Raw genomic sequence first — 26,838 nt, forward strand, 5'->3', positions numbered from 1 at the left:
AGTCTCTTCTAAACAAGGACTTTTTATGAAGTGTACAGGTAAGATTTCCACACTCCTATATATACTAAGCGATCAGTTTGTTTCTAAGGAAGATAATGCAATTAAGACGGCTGATTATGACAAATTACACAACAGATGTAATTAGTTTTCTACAGTCTAATATAACGCAGTACGCCTTCGCATGAAGATATATTTTAAATTCAGCTTGTTTGTTTCGTAACGCATCCTCAATGACGCACCATTAAGGGGTCATAAAACTCCAGTTCTTTGTGCGCCTTTTAATAATTACCCCAGTGTTTTGTTGTTTTTCTATAGGTATAGTCACGAAGCAAATATGTGTTGTTATTTTTTGTGCTACATACGGAATAACACTAGTTTTTTGGCGGGGAATATTAATTTCCAGTATCTTAACAAATTTTTTCCGTTGTAAACAATTTCAGGTAGTTCTAACTACAAAGAGGAATGATGGTGCAGACTGTAGGAGCCTTCAGTGGGATGCTACCAGGATGATTTCTGGGGAAGTCTGCATTATGAAAATATGAAAAATACAGAAACATAACCTTTAAGTGAAACTAGCACCTACGATGAGGATTATGTTTAGCAAAGGATTTTATTTCGATGAACGCATTATGTAGATTTAATTTTCTTTTCTGATATATTATCTATTCAAGGTTATGCTCGTGATTTTTGTTTGGCCTAGGAACTGTACAAACAGCAAATATGATCTTATCTGTGATATAAGTTAAGCCATCAATCAAAACATTAATATCCGCCAAAAAGAACGTGTAAAATACACTTCACTGTAGATTACTTTCCTTTTGGGATGTGACTTCTCCTAAAATCACATCCCCTCATTATCTCTAATGTTTACTAAATATTCTAATTATGAACTACAAAGCGATGCGAACGACGCTAATTAACGCTGTTACGATTTCCCTTGTAAGTATTTTTTTAACAAACTGAATACAAACAAGAAAAACTTGTTGAACTTACTGAGCCCATTGTACGGTTTAATTCTCCTTCATGGGTTTTAATAGCAGCATAAGGGGTTGGTTCTTCGCTCAGAAACACTAAGTGTGCTCGCTAATTCCCTTTAATCCTTTCCTGCGGATATAAAAATGTTTGTCAAGTTAGATCATGCATTAAAATTTATTGTTATTTATTATTTTTATATATACTTTATCAAAATTCAATACATAAAACATTTGAATTTGGCAGATTTGTTGCCTTTAGAACCTCAAACACTTTGTTATCTAAGCTAGTTAAATTCTAAAGAGATTGGGCTAGTGACGCAAGGCAAAGGCGTTAGGCACTCAATTGTGACTAACTAGGTAGGAGGTAGCCCTTCATAAATCACCCGCTGCTAACGAAGGGAAAGGCTTTAATTAATCTCTCCTGGATACCACCTATAAGACAATTACCCTGAACTTCCATCATTAATACACAGGCAGTTGAAGTTATATTTGACAGCACTTTTTGTTCACAGGAAATACTTGTATTGCTAATTGACATCTTGAGTTCGCATTTTTACTCTACTGATACTGGTCGCTGATATTTCGGACACATTTTAAATGTGTTTTTTTGGTCTTTGAATACATTCTTTTTTCTTCGTTTGTTTAATTAGGTTGTTGCTTTTTTATCTCGTTTTTCACAGTGCCACGTACAGTTAATACAAAAACATACTTTTGTTAAACTTGTGTTAAGGTAATTAGGCAGTTTTTGTATACAAGGATTAGGGTACACAATTCGTGCCATTTAACATGAAGTCTATCACAGATTGTTTACGTTTTTGCGGATACTGTTATTTCACTTATTAATTATTTGGCTAACATTTTTAACGTCAATTTCTTTTAACTTGTGAAATATTTTACCTTTAACCTGACATAACAAAATTTCCCTGTAGATGTACGTTTTATAACAGATGGAATTTTATGGAATTTTTAAATGCATGCTCATACTAAATGTCTGGCAATCAAGGTAATTTATCGTAAACAAAAAATCAAGGCAGAGAGATAGTAAGATAGGCAATTGTATTTAAAAGAAGTTCATCAACACAGAACCAAAGGCTTCGTAGTTTAGATTGAGAACGAATTTTGGAAAGGACAAAAAAATAACTTCAAGGCTCGCAAATTCGCAATTTTTAAAAAAAATATTGAGTTTGTATGTTCACGAATCGATGCAACGTTCGATTCTATTACATTGATAGATACTTAAAGTCTTAAAGTTTTTCAAAAAATTTGTTAGCGCATGCGCACTTCGACAAAATTTGAAACTTGAGATCTAGTCAAATATAAACGAGGCTTTAAAGATTTTATGGAAAAATACAAATAAATAAATTGGAATAAAAGGGAGTTGCTTTTGGCTACTGTTAATGTCTATTGTTGAAAGGTCGTGGGCATAGCATTTCGCATCGGGAACGAAACGATTCACCCGAACCAAGACTGCATTGAAAATTCGTCATGCTTAAATACAATTTTTAATATCGACTGCACATGCGGCATAACGTTCTACACATGCGCAAAAGCTTTTTTTTACGCATGCGAACAGTTTATTTCGGCGAAAATCGAGCTTACATGAACAATATAAGGGTGGGGGGATTTTATTTAGGACATTTTGGCTGACATAAGGCAGACCCTGTAATGACTTGCCTTCCACTCCAGAATATGTAAACTGATTTAGAGGTTTAAAGGGAGACTAAAATAAAATATTAAACACTTATGCAAGGAGCTTCATGTAAACTGCTTCTAAGTGTTTCTTTAATCATACAGCAAAGTATTTCTTCGCTGTTTGATCGAATTAACCAGCAATACTTTTTCTTCATATCCAACGCAAATTATTACACATGTTATCATGACAATGAAGTAATTACGACCAATATCAAAAGTCATCACCTCTCTCACAAGGGCGAACATCGTGCAAAAAAGTAAAAAACAAACAATTTTTTTATTGCTAAATGTTTTTTCATTTTTTATTGCTATTGCAAACCGCTGACGTTGTGTCTTTAGAATTTTGTTGCAGCCAATCAATTTGCACAGAAACAATATATATTTCTTACATAAAGAAGCTTGAAATAGAACGAAATGTGCAGATCGTAAAACGTATTCTTTAAAACTTTTTTCCTGCCCTGCTTGTCAGTTTTTTTCTAAAAAATAACTTTTTCTTAATTTTTGAATTATGAAGCTTAGCTAATGAGTTTTCATATATTTACCTGACAGATTTTTAGATCCCTTACCCTACAGAGGAAAATAGCTGCTACTTGAAACTCTTTATGTTTCAGTAAATACATTAAGACTAGTCGTTGCCCGTGGAAAAATCCACGGGTTTGCCCGTCGTTTATATTTACCCGCCGCAACAAAGTGGATAAAATATGTCGCATTTGATATTCGTGTTTCCGTAACATCATTTTCTAACTCGGCTGGGGGTCCGCGCAGAGACAGACAGACGACGGCTATTATTATAGAGACTAGTCGTTAGCCCGTGGAAAAATCCACGGGCTCACCCGTCCTTTAAATTCACCTGTCGCAACAAAGAGGACAAAAATATATCGCATTTGGTATTGATGTGCATTATAAAAATTTCGTGATTCCGTTACGGGACGCCGCTTTCGCGGACACACAGACAGACGACAGCTATTATTAAAGAGACGATGATTAAATTTCGAAATTTACACAATAACTTTATTCATCATCAAGAGGTTAATTGTTATTAAAAATTTTGAAACGTGACTATCCCGATTTCCAAATCTCTAAGGATTTTACCCGAGAATTGGAAAAAATCGAATTTCGGGGAACAAATTGAGTTTCTTGCATTATTTTTAGTGGATTATACACACCATAAGAAATATGAAAGGACAATTATATAATATTTATTTGGCGGTTAAAAATTAAAAGAGATTTTTAAAACTCGTTCTCGAACTGAAAAAGCTGACAATCAAAGTCAAATTCCAAGCTTCTGATGACATCACAAAAAAACAAAAATTAATTGCTACTATTTTGTTCCTTTAAGGCCTAGCTATGGGTGTGCCCCGCGCTTATAACATCTAATCTATACTAATCTATACTAATAATCTATACTAATCTTCAAACATCTCTAGAGCGAATAGAAGTTAAATTAGCACAGCCTCATCCCCGGAGCCTTTTCCCACTCTCCTATATCTAAAAAGGTCCCGGGAACGAAGTTAAATTTAACAGTATAAAAAAAGTCATGCCGCTCAATTTAATGTGAGAATTTTTGAAACTGCGTGTTTTTTTATTCCATGCCAAAGTAAAAGGCTACGCAATAAGTGCATCATGACTTCGAAATTAAAGATACAAATTCTAGCTTAACCCTATTCGGTCCGGGGGGGGGCGGATTCCGCCCCCCCTGACGGTTTTTTTTTAATAACTCCTGATTGCTTTGTTATATGGCTATGATACTTACTGAGTTTCAACATTTATCTATTAGACACCTGCATGCTAATTCTTTAGGTCCCATACCATTCAGAGGCTTTGATATTGGCCATTACTCGAAACTACCCCTAAAAATCTCTATGAAATCCTTATAATGGGGAAAATATAATAACTCCTGTTAGGAATATCCTTAGAACTTGAAACTTGCAACACAACTTTGTTTCATCAAGAAGAATCATTTTGAATAATTTGAACACGTGACTAATCCGATTTCCCGATTTTGTCGGATTTTACCCGAAAATCGGAAAAAAACGGATTTTCGGGCAATTTTTAGCAATTTTTCATCCGATCCATGTCAAACCGGAAGATATGTTAAATAACTTTTATTTAGCTTTCAGAAACTTCAAACAGATTGTAAAAATTCGCTCTAGAACAAAAGTAATTATATTTTAAGCAGAAAGTGGCATTTTTAACAATTTTCAAGCTTTTGATGACGTCACAGAAAATGTGCTGACGCAAGCAAATTTTTTTTTGGCGCCATTTTGTTCCTTTTATGACGTACTATAAGTGTGCCTAGTTTGATTCAATTTGAACAACCCTATGAAAAGTTATTGAGGGGGGGCGGAATCCGCCCCCCCCCCCCCCCCGGTCATAGTATGTTCGAAAAACCCCGGACCGAATAGGGTTAAAGCACGCAAAAGTGTAAGAGAAATTAAATGATTACAGATTGATGTTTTGAAATAGGAGTTTTTGTACGGCATTGTGGACACTGATTGAGAGTGAAGCTGTACACCAAATAAGACTTATTAACTCTACTCAGCATACAAGAAACCTAAAATTAGAATAGCAGATTCCCTTTAAAAGTATTGATAACAGACGGAAAGACAACGAAACGATAGAGGGAGACAGGGATTCCAGCTCTCTAAACTCGAAAAACACAATTGTTTTGCTAGGAGGTGCCGTGTTGCAAAGAAATGTGTTCTATTTGTATGAATTTATAGAAATAGGAATTATCCTCGTTGTGAATTTCTCTATGTAGTGTATTGTAAAGTGGTACCTAGTTCATAGAAGAGACGGAAGCAAGATAAAGGTAAAAAAATTAAAAAAAGGAAATTATTTTTATATGCACATAATTATCGAAAAAACGCTAACGTCAGAGAAATGTTCTGTACATTATTGAACTAAAGATGCAACAAAAGTCCTTGAAATAAAATTATTTATCTCTAAATTTTTATTCAATAGCTGTGTGTATATAAAGATGGCTACGTTTTACGTTTTAACAACAGGCTTGTGAATAAGGGATGATGTTTTCGTTAAGCAGCAGGTGAACAATATGTTACTGTGTTTATCAAATTCTGATTAATTACGTCATTAATTATGTTAAGGATCTTCGAAAATAAAAATTTGAATACTTTATGTGAGTGTTTCGGAAGTTTCATGTTAAAGATTTTAAGATGAGTCATGATTTTGATGTGGTTTTCTTTGCAAACCACATTTGAACAAGCATAATAACTCTGCACTATTAGCCCATAGACTTCAAGGGACAAGGGGTAACGGCATGCAGTCTAATAGCCATAAGTCGTGATCACTTGACCTACCCAAGATACCAAAAATGAAATATGACAATGCATTAAACTATCCATCTCGCAATATTGATGTTAACCAATGTTGAGTCAGGCCGTCAGATATCAGGCTTAAGAACGAAAAATGATTGGCGAAAAATATTGGAAATTTTAGGTTTTGGGAAAACGACTGCAGAATCTATGAGTTAACGTAATTTGCAGAACCTAATAATAATCACAACATTTAATCCTGAAAAAATGTTCAAACGTTGTCGCCAAAACTAATCAAAACGCAAAGGAATAATCTAATTAGGCATTTATAATTTCCTATTTAATATGTATTTTCTGGACTATTTCGAGCGAAAAATAATACTGGTGTGCTCATTTGTGTCGACAACAAAGTATTAACGTATTTGCGAAAAATTTGAACGCGAAAAGTATGCTTGCTAAATACTTTCTTTGTTCTTTTATGAAACGAAGCGCATTAGGATCTATCATGGGACAAAATGGTACCAGTTGTAAAAGCATTAAAACTTGATACAACGGCCTATGTTGATTATCACAAGAAATGTGTCAATGACTGTTTTCACAGTAGTGTAACTGGGTTAATTTAACAGTAGAAAAAAACAATAAATTCGCATATTTACATATAAATAACGGAATTGTAATTATAGGAAAAGAATGTGCCGCTCATTTTTGTACATGCTTATGTTGGCTGCAGATAAAAAAACAAAAGTAATAATTGAATTACGATTCGCTGAAGCGGATATTTGCGAGACAAAATGTTTTTGTTGAATTGTAGATATTTTTCCAAGAGGACGGTTTTGCGCTTTTCATATTTTATTTAATCTCCCCATTGTCTATGTATGAGCATCGATTGATTAAGAAAGACGTGATTTCTTGTTAATTTAGAGAAGGACGAAGATTCTGTATGAAAAAACAATAGACAGTTATTTTTTGTGACCGTCTGTAGGTTCTGGCCACACCGTAGCCTTCCAATGACTATCATCGTGGATAAATCTGATTTTTTATTCTTGTGTTAGATAATGCGTAGATTTTTTTGAATCATTGTGGCAGATGGGTTAACCGGATACTGCAATACGGATACTACTTTAGTTTTTGTAAAAAAAGAATAGCGAAGAAGTTAATAAATGGTGAAAAATATCAGCTAGCTATGTCTGCCTTGAAGAGGTTAATCACCAACATGGCTAACATCGACTGCAAGGCTTGTTCAGTTCAAATATGGCCTGCTTTGTTAACGGATAAAGGGTTATAGTTTATTTTTAAAAACCTATAAACTTTGCGTGTTCTAATGGTGACAGGGTGAAATAGATGAAGTGGATGAAGATTAATCACGTAGCTATTAATTACCGACGTTAGTTATTTCTGTTTTATCCAATCCCAAAAATGCGGATATCACAAGTTTTACCTAAAACGAGAATGTTTCAACGTCGTCCAGATTAATTGTTCTTTGAAAACATTTATGGAAGCTCATTAAGAAAAATGTGTTACATTGTTATTCATCTTGTTGCATAACGAAATAATCTGCCTGGAGTAAGGTTTAAAAATACTCGTTATTTTGTCAAAAGATTCGCTTGTCATTTCCTCCTCTGTAACTAACTATGTTTAACAATGATGACACGAAGTAATTGTTAGGTAGACTATAGGTAGCTAATAACCAAAGCAAATTAATTTTAGATTTCGTGACATTGCGATTAATTACTCCTTGCAACCCTTCTCCAGAAAAAAATAACAAGTGAAAGAAGAATTTGACCTTTGTTTGTTCAACCCAACAGTATATATCTCTTTGTGTTTTTATTTATGCTTGTAGAATGACAACATGATGACAATGAGCTACCCAAATAATTAAGAAATATAAATGCTAAGTCATTGTTTACGACTGCATAATTGCGTTACTCTTAACATTTCAGAGATCGTTAAAAAATAGGTAATATTGTTATTCTTAAAAGTTTTAGGTGGTCCATTTTGCATTGCTTTTTTTGTTTCATGATTGCGTGACTTTACTTAGCCTTAATGCGCTAGTGTTAATAGCACTTTAAAACAGCATGGACGAGAGAGCGCAAATACATGTAAGCCGAGTTCTTGAAATTCCAGGACGGAATGGTCTAGCAAATAATAATAATTTTTTATGTAAACTTTTTTTGTAAGAAACTGCCTGTATATCTTGCATATCGCAAACAAATATATACATAGCATCTCTCTAAAATATTCAGTATAAAAATTTCGAGTGAGTATTTTTTTGCTTTCAAAATATTTACATGTTTCCTGTTGAACAAAGAACTGTTTCTGTCCTGCAATTTGAAATACCTTTGCTTAAGAAGTATTTGCTCTAAACAGAAACAGCCTTATAGTTAACTACCTAAATATTTCCAATACTTTAGGAATTACGACTAGAACGCAAATAAGTTTGCATAACGTCATTTAAATCACATGATTTGGCATAGGTCACCAGGAAGCATTAAGCAAAATGAGTATCATTTTCTGCTTTTAATTTGCAGTAGATATAGATAATAAATTGAACATATTTCTTATTACAGTAGCGATTATGGAAACGTTAAGAGGTTTTTATGAATAATAAGTACAACACGAAGACATCAATAAAAAAATTTATAATATCAGAAATATTTGCTATTATTCATGATTTTTTAACTGATTTTATTTGGGTTTTTTTTAACACAGAAATGGTGCGTTGTGGAAATTAAATATGATGCGTATTTGTAAAGAATTGGAAAAGTATGAGATTGTTGTGAGAAGAGAATAATTAGAACAGAATGCTGCTATGGAAATTATGCTTACGCTGAAAATAACAAATGGTGTTCGTATTCATTAACAGGAAATCAGATAGCTTTTATAAGTTTCTCGAAACAAGAACTAAATTTTAGAAAAAATGGCTATATTATTTATTCCTCCGACACATGTCTTACAAGAGATTGTCTAGGTGGATTTTCGTATGTATGTAAAGTGATTATGATAATTTGCTCGATGCAGGAAATGAAATATTGAAAGTCATTTAGACACGATAAATACTTGGTTTCATAAATTTTGATCGAATGTACGTTTAACGTATTGGTAAGTTGATAGAAAAATCAATACATGCTTTTCATTTTAGATGCTAAGTCACAAAAAGACCATTTCATTGCCTGCAATGTTAATATTCTGTTACAAATATTGTTTAGATTATCAAATCTAATTAAAATTAGCATCAGGATCATTACGAAGGACATTAGGGAAGCCATAGAGTTGAAGATAATTTAGTTCGACTGTGTACACTGTTTAAATTATTGCCATCGCGGAAAGTTGAAAAGTTTTAATTTTCATGTTGATAACCTTTGAATAATAAAAAATTCTCATTGTATTAACGGATAATTTAAAATATATTCAGACTTGACTCATGTGAAGTCATTGAGCTGTACGTTACGTAAACCCATCCTTTCACACGTGGTAAAGGTATTATGCTGGAACTTCCGAGAACACCATAGCCTTATATTTCCACGGGCAATGACATCAGCAAAAGTTTCAAAATGTTGATATTAATCTGTTTATGGAAGAAAAAACATTAGTGAACAAACATAGTAAAGTTTTTTCTTATTTTTTTTTTGATTTTTGCTGGCAAACTTCAGTCCTTAGACCATACAAGCTAATATGGTTGGTTTTTTGTCACTTCTTAGTAAGAGCTTTAGTGTTGACCAAGACGGTCAAAACCTTCTTTTATTTTAGTTGTTCTGATTTGATTCTGCCATTACTTCTGTGACAAGTTTTTTATGGAATTGTATTAAAATTAGCTATAAATCTAATTAAATGAACCGCATGTTTTTACTTGAAAAAAATAGAAAAAAAAAGGAGTAATTAAATGCTCTCGTAGTGCAGTCATTCATTGGTTCTGTCTACATACCTCTCAACTGCAACGATATTCGGTCATTTGTTCATTTATTTATCTATTTTTTTGTTTATTTTTGTTGTTATTTTTAAAAGGAACTAAGGTTGAAATGTTTTAAATTACATTTGATAGCAAACACTTTGGACTGAATTTCATGCAAAAACCTGAAGTGCAAAAAAATTTTGCGGACAGGTTTATCAACGCAAAAGAAAAAGGCGAAAAATTGGCCTGGGAAAGAGATTGTATAAATTCCGGATATAATTCTTTTTTTTCACAATTGCCTCCTATATGTTTGACTTAACACTATTTTTATAAAAAAACGTGAAACAAAACTAACTGCTAATGTTAAATAAACATTCTTATCCTTGCAACATGATCGATTAGTAAAAAGAAAAAGGAAAGTAGGAAATGTAAGATGTTTGAAAACAACAAAACTGACTCTGCCTTTGAACCGAAAGTAGAAAAATTGTAAATATAATTTTTATTTTTGTTGTGCTGAATTATATTTGTATTTCTATCTTTTTTTACCCGGATTTTCAGTCATTTTTGTCATGATCTGCAATTCCAAAAGCTATCCTCATTTATCCCCTTTTCGCCCCGAATTTTAATCTCATCCTTTTTTCAAGAACACTAATTAATCTTTGTGATTAAAACCTTATATGAACATGAGCAACTGATTAACCGTGGTTGCAATTAACAATAATTTGTCAAACTTTAATTACTGCTTTTGCTATCAGAAGGCAATTAAAAGTTTTTTTCTAATTTATTTAGGTAGCTGAACTTATTTAGGGATAGCTGAACTGAATTTCTTATCAGACGTGTTTCATGTTTTATTTCAATTGTTGCTAATTTCCATGTCGATGCATCGGCCGAGTATATTAACCTCCTTTCTAGTGCATTTTGCCTTCTCGATATGTCTGTAGCAGTGGTTCAAGGGGCAAGAAACCCTGGCGATTGGTTATGAGGTTCGTTTCGTAATTACGAGGTTGATGGTTCAGTCTACAGTCTGTTTAGCAGGTTTAGCAAGAATGCTGGACTTACATTAATAACAGTGTCTCCAACATCGAGGTGTATACAAGTATTTTTTTATAAGCAACTTGACTTTTGGGGTATCTCAAAATTGATAGTACATTTGCTTAACGGTTGCTTAGAAGAAAATTGAATAATATTGAAAATGCAACCCCGCTAAGAGTTACCTAAATTCGCTACCAATTTTATCATTCGAATCGAGCAAATTTCGATTTTACATTTATTTGGGACCACTTTTATATATACATAAAGCTTTTGACGGAATTAACACCCACGTCAAATAAACGCCCATAATGTAACCTAAGCTAAAGTAAAACCTAGTTAATCCACTAAACATTCAGAGGTATTCGATACTATTAAACACCAATGGATGTTTCTTAAAAAATTAATAAATATTAGCGCAAAAAAGATTTTTTAACTATATTTGATAAAAAATAACATTATATTTGATAAAAGATAAATCGTATTCTCACTTCTAACACAGAAATGCAGCCCTTCCAAGTAAACACCCATACTCAACTAGTCCTTCAGGTAAATTCTTGACTTTTATAAATAAAAGTGATAGTTCTAATTACGTTCTGGTTCTTATTATCCAACCTTTCGCCGGAGTTTTTGTTGAAGTTGAAAGTCTCTTCTAATTGTGCTCATCGCTTCTTGTGGCACTAACTAGTTATCTAAAATATAAATATTTTTCCGAAATATTTTCTTGTCCACTTGTAGAAGAGAAGTCTGTTCCTCTTCTAAAAGTCATTTAAGGAAGAATAAATAACTAAAAATTAAAAATTGCTCAAACGAGTCTCTGGACTAAATTTCGTTCAGATGGTTAAATAAACATTTTCAGTTTTCCAGATTTGCTGTTAAAGTACAAAAGTGATCAAAACGAGGTATTGTTTTCAACTCATTTTAATAAGGCCAGAGGAAGTAAAAGAGAGGCCCGATGTGGAAAAGTTTCGCTCTACTGCACTGATGATAGAATTTGACTACAATCTTGATCAAAATATATTAAGACATAACTGCTAATTTTAAAGTTTATCGTCACAAGTAATCGCATTGACTTAAATCTCTATCAGACTCACGTAGTTTGGACTTGTCAAAAATCACTTTTTAGATGTTTAGAGTGGACTTAGGACTTATTATCTTGTTCAATCATTTTCCGCCGATTTGGGAACCTTTGTAGGTCCCTACGTGTATATATTATTTCGTTGTGCGAGCGTGCTAGAAAACTTTACCAGCCAAAATTAAACGCTGTCCACCTGACCTACGCGTGTGCAAATGTAGCGATTGTGTATCCTGCAAGCTGCAGAGCATTGGCCATTTAACACCTTTGTCCATATTTGAAAAATGACAAAAAACAGTCCTGGCTTCAAAGTTTTTGTCCAAGATTAATGTATTGTTAAAAAAAATTGTTGTCTGCTATAACTTCTTCTCTCCCATAAAAAACTTTTAAACCGATCTTTAAAAATCTATCGACCCTAGCAACGTATTCGTTTCCATTTAAATGATAATTACTTTAATAACTTTGAATAGGAATGATGTTTATACATCTGAACATTAAATAAATGCTCGAGTGGGAAAAAAATTGAAAGAGATTCCCGTGATAGAGTAATAAATAAGAGTAGAATTAGCATCATAAAAAGTACTCGCTTTTTTAGTTTTGTATGTCGTAGTATATTGAACTAGCTTGTTGTTTTTTTGTTGTCTGGTTTTAAAAGTATTTGAATTCTCTGAGCATACACGCTGAAAAAAATAATAAAGTAAGTGAAAGTTTAGGCCATATATAGGAAGTTTCGTTAGCGATTTGTAAAAAAGTGAAACGGAAACATGGTACCTTGTCACTTCATGCAGGCTAGTGATATGAGCCTTTTTGTTCTCTCTGAAAACATCTTACAACCTCTCTAGTTTTCCAAAAAATAGTTGTAAATGCTGCATTTAAAATATGTGTAACATCTTTAATCAATGCTAACTTTTAGAATGGGAAATCAGTCATCCAATTTCATCACCTGTCCTAACTGTAACGTCGCATCCTTTGATATCAAACGCTTGCCAACCGAGACCATTGTCAATCACATCAATCAATGCTATCGTGTCAAATGTCCGTACTGTCCTGTACACAACAGCGAGGGTTTTTCATCAGGGTTGGATTTGGTGAATCATGTCAAGTATTACCATAATGGAGAATACGAACAACATCAAGCAATGCTTGGATGTCCTAAATGTTTTCAAGGCTTATCAAACGAGACAGATCTGATAAACCATCACATTCAATATCATCTACAGAGAGAGGACGAATCGTTTGCCCCGTCTGTAACACTGCTGGATTCAAGAATGGTATTTCTCTTTTAAAACATGTTGAGCTGATCCACTCTGTCATCTTACCAGTGATGGATCATGATAAAATTAACATTATTGATGAAGGTGTTGCCAAAAAGCTACCAAAGGTTGGTGACCGTATCATAGCAATGTGGGGACAATCTCGATGGCAGTATTTCACCGCAACCATAAAAAGGCTAGTCATTTAGAACATCAAGTCATACCTCTTGAATTATAGAAATCTATGTTTATGACGCTCTATTTAATGATGTAACTATATGTTTGCTTAAATGATGTTAATTTTTGTTGAAGTAATTTTTGTTTGATGATTTTGTTGAGATTTGCTCATTAAAATGACGTTTTATTCGTTTAAATAAAGTTAAAATAGGGTTGCATTCGTTCAAATGAAGTAAAAATGAGGGTGTGTTCGTAAAAATTAGTTTTGCGGTTCGTAATAAACCGATTTCTTAGTGCATGTTCGGTGGGAAAAGAAACATGCGATTTATTCAAAAACATTATGAATTTTATTCGATAAAAACACACAGATAAACACAAAGAAAATAAATAATTATTAAGACAAAAACACTTACTATTTTTGAAATAACGTGGATTACCGCCATGCTCAACTATCCAGACTTTTTTTTCACTTGCTAAGAACTTTGAACATCGGAATGTTTCTGATCGGTCGCGATATTTTTTCTTTCAGTCCTCACTGGTAGGCCTCTTCACAGAAACTGTTGACAGTAGTTAATTTTACTCTTATCAGCGGCATGGTTCAGTGAAGCATAGCGATAATTGCCAAAGAACTAAAATATCTATCTAAAATACGCTCAAACAAAATACAATATACAGTACACTCAAGGGACCGAGAAGTATACTGTATAAGGATTCTGTATAAGGAAGTCTTCTTCACGGAGTCTCTCCGTCGCAACAGTGTATCTTAATTTGATGGTTGACTCCAAGTCCCACATTTCTATTTCGCAGTTTCAAGGACCGCTTTGCGAAACCAGCCAAATTCAATCATTAAACAAGAATCTCCAGGATATTTGATTTCCGCCGCGTAAGGCGGAATCTTTAAAATCGCCTTGGAAGATAGAGAGATAGGGACCACCTATAGCCTGTGTTCAGAATAAAGTATTTTACCCTGGGCCTGGAAATTGTTTAATTTCTTAAAAACCAATAAAAATGCGTTATTTGATTATTTGACAATAGGATCTCAGATTGTCAGAATCTGATTTCGTGGCTTCCTGTAATGCTTTGTCTCGAAGTTCTTCGTGTTCCAGGTCCCACAGGCCAAAGTTTCTTGCCTAAAACAATCGGTTACCGTTCCTCTTGATATGTTTGAAACTCCAAATCAATGTTTTGCAAAACAGGATGTTTGGTCGATGAGACTTCTCAGGTAAAAAATGATGTATATCTTAAACTAGCTAGTTTCTTACTTAGCTATGTTAAAGTGATTTACATTTGCGATTCTTCGGAGTGTTAAAAGCTCTTATTTAAGCTACGCATTTCCCTAGCATTTCTGTCCAACTATAAAATGGCCTTCCTTATACGTAGTTAGGGATCAAACGCATTACCTGACTTAACAGTTTGGGAACCAAAACTGATGATTAATAGCCTAAAAGGTGCAGTAGTTTTCAGGAAAGTTTGACCGATTTAAGCTACATTTGCATGTCATGTAGCTAGCTAGCTACAGACTGTATTGCATATCAAGTTTCACATAAAAAACGTAAAATAATTGTTTTCTTATATTTAACACGACCATCGTTAAAATGCAGCATCAGCAGCAGATCAGAATTACAAACTTTGACAGGCAAATCTACAGTGCAATTTTCTGATAATATTCTTCATGAACTTTATGAAAAGGGCTGTGTACTTTTGTATTAAGATAACAAGTCCTTTATTAATCGCTATTTTGTTTTGTACACAAAAATTCAAAAAACATTTTTTTCAAATTTGAATCCTAAATCGAACATTTTTTCTTATATATTTTAGCCTATGAACCGTTACATTGTGGTACAAGCAAAACATTTTGCTCCATAAAAAACCTGACATTCGAGCTTAATTTGTATGTAAGTGTGTCGTAACTTACATAAATGGGGTTATAAATAAAAATTCTCCCTGATGTGCACAAAAACATGTGAATGTAGCTTTAAGAAAGCATCAAGTATACTGTACATATTTACCCTATTATCCAGCTTCCCTGTTATTCCCACCTCAAGTAATCGTACCTTTTTTGCCATGGATTGTAAAAAATATTTTCAAAATTAGCATACACTATATGTGGAAGAAATTTTTGTGGAACTTTTTTTTGCAGAGCTTTGGGCCAAATCTGCAAAAATCTTTCAAAGAAATTGTAGAAATCAGTCAAACATCGGTCAAAAAGATTATTCTGCAAAATTTTCCATTCCAGCTCGCCGCAACAATTATAAATATTTTTATTTCTTCATACTTTGATTTCTTTAGGATCTAAGTTATTAAGTTCTATGTTGCTTATTTGTAAATGCCCTAACTTCTAAATACTATGTTAAACAAAATACTGATTTTGCCTCTGCTAAAATAACTGAACTTTAGGCACCCAAAAATTAATACTGCACATTTCGCATATATTCTGCAAATTGCAGCATTTTTGTGTACCACTCATCCACAAAAATAAGTTTCAGGAAAATTTATTGTGCAAATAATTTGTACTCTTGGCACGTTAGGCTCTTACAACAATTTTGAATGCATATTAAAATTGAAAAAAAAAAGTTATAAAGGTAGTTGCATTGCTTATAGCCTGGAAAAGATTTGAGGTAGGTAATTATACTTGTTATGCTTCATATTTCCAAACTTTTTTAAAAACTTGCGAAGTTTTGCTAAAAACAATACTACACTCAGGGTTTTTTACCCAAAAATAAAGCCACATATCCAGCCTATATATCCTGCAATATAGGATTCCTGCTAAACCTTTATTTGTAGGTTAAAACACTAATACAGTGGTGGAGTAATAATAGACTAGAGTAAATATGGTATTCTTGGTCACTGTTGAATATAACATTTTAGGAACTTCCATAAAATTAAATATTTATGAAACTGCCAAAATTTGTTTTTGCACATGCAGGTATTCTTCTTGGAAAGACAGACATCACAAATATTTGCCGTTTCACAGTATCACCTGATTTTTTTATCAAAACTTCATAAAATGGTGAAAAATGTTATTTTATCTAGCATTTATACATGTCATCTTTAAATATATAGGGCACAGAACAATATCACATTAATGTGCTAAGATTATTTTTGAGTTCTTCATATATGTTTTTTTAGTATTTTTCTTTCTTTTTTAGGTCAGCCATAATCTAACACAGCCATCACATCAATCACTAAAACTAATGTATATTTATATAATTTATTTAGTCTAATTTTGCTTAATAATATTTACTTCACATTATTTTTCTGGGAAACTAGACGTCTATGGTTTACTTCGTCAATTTTACAGAATTTGTATCACGAAATTTTTAGAACTTTTTAGGTAGATCCCAGTTTTTATACCTTTTTAGAACTATGTGTAAATCTGTATATTTTTGTTATTTATTCAGATGTAACTAAATTGAAGTATATATAATTTGCGCTATTTGTCGCCCATATTTAATACTTTTCAGACCAGGCTTCTGTAACCCCTTTTTTATATAAGAACAATGTTATAAGAATATAAACCTAAGACTCAAAACCCCAGACTCAAATCATTGTTTTTACGACTAAAACTACTCAAGAAATGGAATAGTCAAAAAGCCTCAAAAGCGGTTAAGTCACATAGTTTTGCGCAATTATTCAATCATTTATCCTGTTTTTAAATTGGAAATCTCAGCCTTGGGTCGACCATTGAACGTTTTGCTCTGTGGAAAGTTTTCAGTTTACGACACCTAATTTATTTCTTTTTTTCTCATAGAATCCCAGTTTTCAATTATCAATCTTAATGGCTTGTAGACAGGTTAGGCTTAGATCAGTAATGAAATGCTCTACATGCTGTAATTATATATATGACTGATTTTAATTTTTTCTGATACGACTACCCGGTTTTATAAAATTGTAAAATGTGAATACCGTTTGATTGGCGGAAGTGTTATTGTACAACGTATTTTATCAATATCGATAAAAGGAAAATATTTTTTTGATTTATTGAAAAAAAAATAGATTTTTAGGAAGTTATCAGAACCGTGAAAATCTTAATTCGAAAATAATCCCAACAACACAAATCACTCTCAAATTCATGTTATTGCTATTACTAGTATTTTTATTCTGATTGATATATCGCCTGTAAGATCGCAAATTAGGGGATATTTTATTGAGAAAGATTTTTACTGCTTTCCTTTATGCGGCCTATAGCCTTCTCTTGAGACACTGATTATTGAGAAACATTTTACATAATTTTAAACTACTGCTGTTTTTGGTAAAACCAGAGTGAAATCTCCACGGTATATACGTTTTTTAATCAGAACCCAGTTTATAGGAATGTTGAATCTGACATTTTGCCAAGAATTTTTTTTAAAGATTATAAGAACAAAATCAAGCGAATCTACATTTACTGCTAAGAAACAATTTTCTTTTTACAGTAGGTGCCGCTTAACTCGAATATGGGCTATTTAAACTTTTTTTGATTTCCTAAGGGTTTTGCTTATCAAACTCTTTATAATTACGCCGGATAACTCGAATACAGTTTAACTCAATCTATATTCTTTGTCTCTTAATAACTCGATAACTACAAAAAATAATGTAAAAATAAAGCAAAAAGCACAATTTACTGCTTTTAAAACAACTAAAAAACACATTGTTCGTTCTTCTTTAAGATTGTCTTGTGCACTCTATCTCCAAAGAAATAAAATTTAATAAGATTAAACTTTTTGGGCATAGTGTTAATATGAGTATTTTAATATTGTAGGGTCGCAGAAAGAGAGCCAAAATCGATCATAATGAAGTGGCAGTGGCTCATGTAACGAAAGGTGTAGATCAGGACGGGCTGAGAAAATATTACATAAATAAAGAAATAGGTATGCTGAGTATTACAAAAAACCACACATTCTTAAATGCCAAAAACAATTATCTTATGTGCACAAATTATTTGAGGAATAAATTTTTGCGAACCATATTTTTGCGGATGAGTAGTCCCCAAATACTTCATTTTGCGGAGTATATTTTTGCGGAATTAATTTTTGCGGAATTAATTTTTGTGAAGTACGAAGAAATTAAAAGAAAAATGGTGTAGAAGTTTTTGCGGATGGAAGTTTACCAACGAAAGAAAATTAGTCACTACGCATTTCTTGTATTAATAATATAACCTTTATTTTTGGGAGATAGAATTTTCAAGGAATTAGTAGAAGAGGTATTTTAAAGTTAGCAGAAGCAAAATACAATGGAATACAATATCTCGGCGGACGAAAAATTCAGGGAAGAAAAATTATCCAGCAATTTTAAGAAATTTTGCAAAATAATCTCCCCATTAATTTTCCCCTTTTTAGAACACGTGACCTCTTTGTCCTTAATTGCAAAGTGAAATAAACCTAAATGGGGCAACAGCAAAAGTACAATAAAATTTCATAGTTTGGGTGGTTTTTAAAGTTTTCGGGGCATTTAATTTCGTGGATGATCAACACGTGTTTTCGCTGTGCTTAATTTGACAAGTTCAATAAAAATTACGTAATTTGAAAAATATAATTCTAAGTCAATTCAAATGCTTAATAACATATCCTTTACCTCATGAACACTGCAGTTTGCGCACAGTTGTAACTGTTTATACAAATTTTGTCCTTAATAGAATGATTATGAGATACTATTGAAACGACGCCCTTTATAAGTACAAATTAATCCGTAACTCCTTTAGAGTGCAATTTATGAAATTGAGCTGCTTATGAAGCGTTAAAGCAGTAAAGAGTTAATATGTTTTCAATCGTGAAAATTTACTTTTTTATTGTTAAGACATATTGTCTATGGTTACTTGATTTATTTTTTTAGCTATTGTGCTGCTTGCAAATCATAGACGATCACTAGACGATTTTTATGACGATCGTCATAAATACTGGAATTTGATTGGTTTGGTCGCGATTGTCGTCATGACAAAAAGTTGAATTGGTTTCTACTTTTTGTCGCAAAAATCGTCGCAAATATCACCCAGTGGAGACATATCTTTTGAATCATTCTATTAGCAGTTCAGTGTTTAATCATTACCTCTTAATTGCCGGAAAATGCCTTAAATTTAGATAAAATTGGTGTGTTTTAAAGAGATTATGAAATAATATAGTTATTTTTTATGTTCCTTTTTAAAAAAACGTGTTTTAAAAAAATGCCCCTGCGACACTGGATTTAACGTGGCACAGAGGACATTTATTACCCTGTTTTCTTTTATTTCGTTCGCTTTTATAAACTACTAACTAAAAATTAATCGCGAATTGCACTCTGTTTAGTAAATGTAGTTTTGCTTTACTACCAGGCAGCAAGTTCGCAATGTACAAAGTAGCTAATTAAGTTAAAATAATTTTTTAGGTTTTGGGGTTTTCGCAGAAAAGAATTTTACGAAGGGGGAGTTCTTATTGGAGTATCCTGGGGAACTTATTAGCGCCGAGGAAGAAGAAAAAAAGCAGCAACGCTATAACGCTAAATTTGGTTCATTCTTGTTTTTTTTCAACAAATGTTGGTAAGTATTAGCCAGATATACCTTATCGGTAAAAAAAGTCAGTAAGAATTTTTTGGTCGGCAAAAATGTTGTTCACTTGCACAAAATTTAGTCACTTTTTGCCGACTTTTTTTTCGTTAAACTAGAATTTGGAAAAATTTTCATGCGAGAATAATAGATGTACATCATTCTCTCGTTTCTACTCTCACATTTTTTTTTGATTATATTATTGACAGAACCTTCTCAGAGCGGTTAGGTAAATACGTCAACGATAGCGCAGTGGCGTTTTGTAATTCGAAAATGCGCCCTATAGAAGTTAATGGCAGAGTCCATTTCTGTCTGTTCGTTCTTGTTAACGAAATAGTGGCCGGAACCGAATTAAGATATTCCTATGGTGACAGCAATCTTCCTTGGAGAACAGTTAGTTAGTTAGTTAGTTAGTTATAAAGAAAGAAACAACAAATTATAACATTTTTGTAATATTCTTATAAAATTCATCTTAGAATAAAAACACCAAGATGCCTATTACGATTGCACCAAAAGTCTCTACGGTAAGTTAAAATGCTTTAGTCTTGTCCTGTATGTTTTTTACCCTGTAAAAAAAGTCATGACAATACGCCCATGGTACATGTAGTAAGTAAGTGCGTTATTTAGCGCGACCCTGGCCACACAATGTAATATATACTTCCTCCAATGAATAAAGTTTTCTAAAAGTGTTTCTTTCACAATTATCATTAATGTCCGAAACTATAAAAATTTTACTTTCTTTTTACTTCAAAGAAGTGCTTCTTGTGTACACTTACATCTGCAACAGTCAAGGGAAGATATTTTTTTAAACAAACAAAACAAGTTTATAAAGAAAATTAAAATATTGCGTACTTCTTTTTCTAATTTTTCTATTGTTGTACGTTCTCTATTGTTGTTTGTTGTGTAATAAAAGGGTTGGTGTGATGATTTTCACAGTAGTAAAATATTGTGTGAGGTCTGGGAAGTGTAGAAACAAAAACATGGCTGTCAAATGACAAGACTATAAATGTGCCATTATTAGACTCCATCGCATATGCTTGTTTTGACGTTCAAAGTACCTGAAACGCAAAATGTCTTAAAGCAAACAAAAATTTAAAACAGGCTGTATAGTTTTATAGTTTCATACTCCTACCGGTCTGACAGAAACTTGTTCCCTTTCTTGGCCAAAGTTTCACAGTTTTCGCAGCCAATTTACAAACATCTTGAAAGGTGTTATGTCTACATCGGCAACTTTTAAAACTATATTGTACAATATTATTATTATTATCATTGTCACACACTATAATGAGATTGATTACTTTATAAGTAAAAAATAGGGAGGGTTGAGTCGGGAGCGTGGTCCAGAGAAACGAAGGGAAAATAAAAAACAAGTCTTTTACGAAAAGTCCTTTTATGTAAAGGACTTTTCGTAGGACTTTTATGGCAGAAATTCTTTTTGGGCTGACTTCTTATAATTCGAATTTAATTTATTTGGAACATTCCGTTATCGAATTCACGAAGTTGTAAAATCTACTTTACTGAGCGCTTAAAAATTTGATTTAAATTTTAAAGAGGGCGTTTAAAGGCAGATTTTCTTTGCGCCTCGGTTCGACTTTGAGTATGCACCGTCTTGTTAATGTAACCCTCTTGATTTCAATAGCTGTGTGTTGGCCCTGAATTCAAATGAATAAAGAGTCTAATGTATAGTGGTTGAGCCAAGAACTTCTAACCTGTATAAACGTTTATTTTGTAGAAGATAAATTATGAGGTTCGTCACTTTTAATGAAAACTGTACTTGCACCCGTTTTATCATTTTCAATGTCGTTAAAGTAGCTCATTGGAAAATCAGCACCAAAAGACTTTCTAGGTTGGTTCTTATAATCATGATTTATGCTCATCGTTTTAGCAGGTTATTTATATATATATGTTTGCTTTGTGAACTTAAAAATTTCTCTATCAAGTTTTTAGAAATTCAAGTATCACATTCTCCCAGTGACTAAAAAGCTTCAGGAAATGTCTAATAATTTTAGGCTTTGTTTTCTGATATAAATTTTATAGTGTTGACCGGTAGTTATTTTGAAAGTTTAGATAGTTTAAGTTTATTAAACGCACAGAACATTTGCATCTCACTAGTTATATTAAAAGGACGTTTGTTCCCAAAAAGTTAAATTAAATAGTTGTTCGAGAGGGAACTAAAACGGGTGTTTTACTAAATATATTATTACCAGATCAAACTGTACTGTATTAAGTTATTTTTTATTTTTAAAAACATAGTTGTAAATGAAAAAATTCTTTTAAGATTAAATACCAAATGAAAACTGTAAATGGTGTATTAATGTGTTATTTTATATTTCATTTTTTGGAAAAGCTAATTGCTTCAACCCTCACGATACTTACGCTTTATATGAAGTTAAAGATCGCACGTGTATTCAAACTAGTTTTTGTTAATTTTTTCTTATAGCAGTATTATTCTTAGAGTTCATTTCTAATTGTGCGAAGTTTCCAAAAATCGCGAAAACCGCAAAAGTTTTTTTTGCAAACACTTTCTTCCCTCAAAGTATCAAGGACAGCGCTCAAAAGTCCTGGCAAAACAATGGGATACTCCTCAACTTTCCGAGTCCCGGAGAAAAAAAATAAAGGTTGATTAACTTTTATTGTTCCCGTAAAAAACATTGTTTAATTAAAAACTTTAACGTAATTAAAGTAGAGCCACTTTTAGAATTGTCAACACAATGACTGGCAGTAAGCGGAATTGGGTCAGCCGTCCCAGAACTCAGAGCCGCAGACAAACTAATTACACTGCTTGTGTCAATATGTTAACAACACCCACGTTGGCGTTTCTCATGAATGCTTGTCATGGAAATTCCAGCCAAGACAAGCATTCATGAGAATTGTTTACTACGATCGAACCATCCATCATGACGGCCGAGTATTATTGGTGTAATGTAATTGAAGTAAAGCTACTTCGTGTATTGCTAACATACTGTCTGTCAGTGAACGGGATTCAATCCATGGTCCCCAGAACAAACTTGATGCATCGCGACAGATATAAGAAAGCTATAATCATGGGAAACAATATTTGTCCCCACAAGGCACTTTAAAACTTCACAACCTTGACATGTGGCCCACAAGGCGCTTTCCAACTTTTTTGTGAACCATGCGAAAATCTGTTTAAAAAACCGTTTTATTATTATTGAGTAGGTAAGATTATATGTTTAGGAGCTATAAAACCAATTATATATAACAACCTCATGTAGAAAGATATTTTTCATTTTTATTTTTTTACTTTCGCGTTTGGCTGGGAAGGCGCTTTCTAACTTTGGTCCCCAGAAGGCGCAGATGTGGGTATGTGTGTGTGTGTGTGTGTGTGTGTGTGTGAAGCGAATACCATTTAATACATGTTGTCCTCTTTATAAGAGTGCCAGTCTGGAATTTCAGGTTAAAACAATAGGTCTATTGTTTAGAACAATACTATATCAGAATAATAACAAGCCTGCCTAAAATTTTAATATTCCTAGACAAAAATTGTGTAAATGCATTGGTTTGTACTACGCGTAATTAGATTTTGTAAATAGGGGCACGAGAAACAAATTTCGAATGGGGTCGTTTTTATTGGAGTTGTAGAATTTATAATTGTTAAAACTTGTGGATAAATTCCCTTACAGAAACCTTGTAAAAGTTTTTACCTGTAAATTTGTAATTTTAATCAGCAAACAGTTAAATTCATTCTTTCGCAACCCTCCTAGTGCAAACAAAATGATAACATGTTTCAATGTTTCACATCAATATATAAAAGGTAATTACATCCTCTGTGGTTTTAGAAGCCATATTTTAAGAACAGCGAATCTAAGTTTTCGAATGCAATTTCTTCTTTTGATGATATTTCTTACCATTTCTTTACAACAAAGCAATGCTATTTTCATACGTGACTTTTCATCCTCCAAACCCTCCTTGTTCAAACATTTTTCGTTTAAATGTAATGATATGTTAGGAAATAAGTGACAAATTTTTTATGATTTTCCAATTACTCACAATTGCTGTCACTATGTGCTTATCCTTACCTACTTTCCACACAAAGATGGTAGCTGCGAGCACCGACGGTAGAATCTCGGTAGACATTTCTAGGAGCTTAAAACTTCTCTTGCATATTGTTTGTTAGGCTTTCGCATATTATTCTAGTTATAATGGCCGCCACACAAAAACATCTGCAGATGGCAAATTTACCACCTATAAAGATTATGATTTCAACTTTACAGGACTATCAAGACATGATTTCAGATTGGGACCAAATGCATTTGATGTAATCGGTATGAAAATACATTTCTTGCCACAAAACAACATTGCATTTATTTACTGAATTATCTTATTCGTCTATATTGTCCCTTTCTACAGTTGTGGTTAACTCAGTCACAATATGATATTATTACACTATGTCTTCTAAACCAACGTAGAACTTTCACACAACAATTTAGTAATAGATAGATAGCTTAAAATTTAGGAATCTGTATGTTTTTGTTTTACTTAGAATAAGGAATTACATAAAATAGATAACCCCTTCACCTTGAGTTCTTTTCCGTCCATCTACAAATTAAACAAGCAAAGGACAAATTAGGATTAATGACAGATTAACTTAATTATACTTAATTATATTTGTATATGAGTCCAAGGAATTGAGAATAAAAGTACTACATATGTCTCCTAATGTTTTAACCCTATTCACCTTGGGGTCTAAGTAACCCAGCCAAATAGGGGATGTGGGCAAGAGTGGCCTACAACTGTAACTTTTGAACCTTAGCCTTTAATTTGTGAGTTACTTGGCAGATATAACACAAAGAGCGGAATTGGTGCAACTACTGGAAACGCAATTTTATTTCATTACTTTGTTAGTCAATGGAGGTAGAACTGATAATTTTAGACCTCCGTGGCCAATGTCGTTTAGATTAAAGCACAGCTAATGGAAGTACCATCCCTCCCCCCTCGTCCCACTCCCCTCCCCCCCCCGAAAAAAATGAAGAAAAACCCACCAGCCTGAATAGGGTTAAAAGCCCTCCTATAATACCACCACATATGTCTGCTGGTTAATATGTAATGTTTTTTAAAAATTTTTTTTTCTTACATTTTATTGTAGATGATGCAGAAGCAAATGAAGAAGGTGAAGAAACAGATATTTATCTTTCGTATTCACTCACATATAGTTACAAATCATTTAAAAATCACGAGTTTAAGCATAGTCTTCCTCCTGCGTCTTATGTGCAAAAGTACAGAAACATATGCGACCCTGCTGATATCGAGGACTTTCTGCGATCGCAAGGCTTTAGCGTTGCCAGGCCTAACCGTTCCCAAAATCAAGATTTAAAACAGGTAGCAGGTTTAATCAAGAAAGCAAATGTTTTTATCGCCTGCATCAGTGATCAGTATGTTGGGGCAGAGAGCTGCAGAATGGAATTCCAGTATGCTAAGACCTCCCTGAAAAAACCTGTAATTCCTTTAGTTGTTGGTGATGGGTCATTTAATTGGACTACTTCGGTGGTGGGTATGCTGATAGCCGGTGAATTGTTCATACACTATTCTGGAAAAGGAATGGAGTGTGCCAAGAACGCAGAGACGCTATCGAGCATAAAGAAATTATTGTCTTCAAAAAGCCCAATAAAAGAAAGAAACAAAACAACTGAAGGAGAAGAGAATACCCCTGCACCTGATGTCTTTTTATCTTATTGTTGGAGGAATTCACAAAAAGCCAAAGAGGCTAACCAAGTCAAAGACGTAAATGGCAGTATGTATTCCGACCCTCGGCTGCTCAAAGATAAAATTAGCGATCTGGGGTACAATGTTTGGTTGGATATTGAGCAGTTGACTTCCGCAAATGCTGACGCTGGATTGTTTGGTCAAATCATGCAAGGATTAAAGGCAGCTACAGTTGTCGTGCCTTGCATAAGTGATGACTATGCAAAAAGTCAAAATTGCCGCATGGAATTTCAGTTTGCATTAAAGTCGTTAAATAAGCCAGTTGTACCCATAATTGTCGGAAAGGGCGACGAATGGAAACGGTCGGTTGTCGGAGCTTTGATTGTTACTCACAACGATGAACCCATCAGCCTTCAAGGCACGTGTAGTGAAACGGATTTTGAAAAGAAGTTTGGGGAAATTAAAATTTCCATAAATTCCCAGATGTGTAGATGCTTTCCAATACATACAAAGCTTTTTGCTGATGCAAGCCGATTGGAAACAAAACCACCACAACTGCATAGTCGAGCTCCACGTCCTGGCGATCATGTCATTAGCCACCATTTCAAATAGGCATATTATATGGCAACAGTCATAAGCTATGACGTAAAATCAATGACTTACAGAATAGAATGGGATGATGGCGACCCATCAGGGCGTTTACAACCTTTCAATCAGGTGGCGAAAGATATTCCTCCCGAGGTGGATGATTTAGGGGTAGGGTCTATCGTTTTCTTCCGGCAGGGAGGTTATGGAGGTACGGAAGGGAATAACACTGGTGGCAACAGATACCATGAAGGAGTTGTAACAAATGTCAAGAAGTTTCAGGGTGAAACTGTGTTAGTGACGGGCCATCATACAAAGGGCGAAGAGGATGGTAAATGGGTGACCTATAGAGCATATTCTTATGAATTTCATGATATCCAGTTATCAGAGATTCGTCTGGCACCAACTGCATTGGAAGCTATGTCGATATAAAAAAAACAACCAGACGCGTTGAAACAACATAATGATGATGTTATCTAACTCCTCACTGTCTCTCAACTTCTTTGAACATTCATCATTTTCCATTTTGTAATTATATAAACTTTTAATAAAACTACCTTTATAATCACAGTAACGATTGATCTGATGCGTCTCGCCAGAATATCTTAGACGCATAAAAGCCCTGGGGACGAAGTTGGATCTGATGATTATTTCATATGACTTATACTTATTTGCATTAAATCTAAAAAACTTTCGTTTCGTTCCCTTCCTCCTGAAATTTTCCTGAAA

The 26,838-nt window shown here is 33.4% G+C and overlaps 1 protein-coding gene and 2 long non-coding RNA genes across 5 annotated transcripts; 2 read left to right on the top strand and 1 right to left on the bottom strand.

The window, feature by feature from the left end:
* Positions 1-181: 181 nt before the first annotated feature.
* Positions 182-14,020, bottom strand: LOC130625279 (uncharacterized). Its single transcript, XR_008981693.1, has 3 exons — positions 13,778-14,020; positions 11,351-11,551; positions 182-1,104 (listed from the first exon to the last, which is right to left on the bottom strand). It is a non-coding gene; the product is annotated as an uncharacterized LOC130625279 (long non-coding RNA).
* LOC130625276 (uncharacterized) lies at positions 10,230-13,502 on the top strand. 3 transcript variants are annotated; one of them, XM_057440327.1, is made up of 2 exons: positions 10,230-10,316; positions 12,848-13,502. In XM_057440327.1, the coding sequence occupies exons 1-2, from the start codon at positions 10,264-10,266 to the stop codon at positions 13,218-13,220; spliced, it is 426 nt and encodes a 141-aa protein (XP_057296310.1). In that variant the 5' UTR covers positions 10,230-10,263; the 3' UTR covers positions 13,221-13,502. The 3 variants fall into 3 exon arrangements, with proteins under 3 accessions (XP_057296310.1, XP_057296312.1, XP_057296311.1); XM_057440329.1 differs by lacking the exon at positions 10,230-10,316 and adding an exon at positions 11,862-12,513; XM_057440328.1 differs by lacking the exon at positions 10,230-10,316 and adding an exon at positions 12,399-12,631.
* A 2,049-nt stretch (positions 14,021-16,069) lies between the features above and the next one.
* Positions 16,070-22,164, top strand: LOC130625929 (uncharacterized). Its single transcript, XR_008981781.1, has 2 exons — positions 16,070-19,854; positions 20,337-22,164. It is a non-coding gene; the product is annotated as an uncharacterized LOC130625929 (long non-coding RNA).
* The last annotated feature ends 4,674 nt before the right edge of the window (positions 22,165-26,838 follow it).

This window comes from Hydractinia symbiolongicarpus, chromosome 14 (assembly GCF_029227915.1).
Source record: "Hydractinia symbiolongicarpus strain clone_291-10 chromosome 14, HSymV2.1, whole genome shotgun sequence".
Lineage (NCBI taxonomy): Eukaryota > Metazoa > Cnidaria > Hydrozoa > Anthoathecata > Hydractiniidae > Hydractinia > Hydractinia symbiolongicarpus.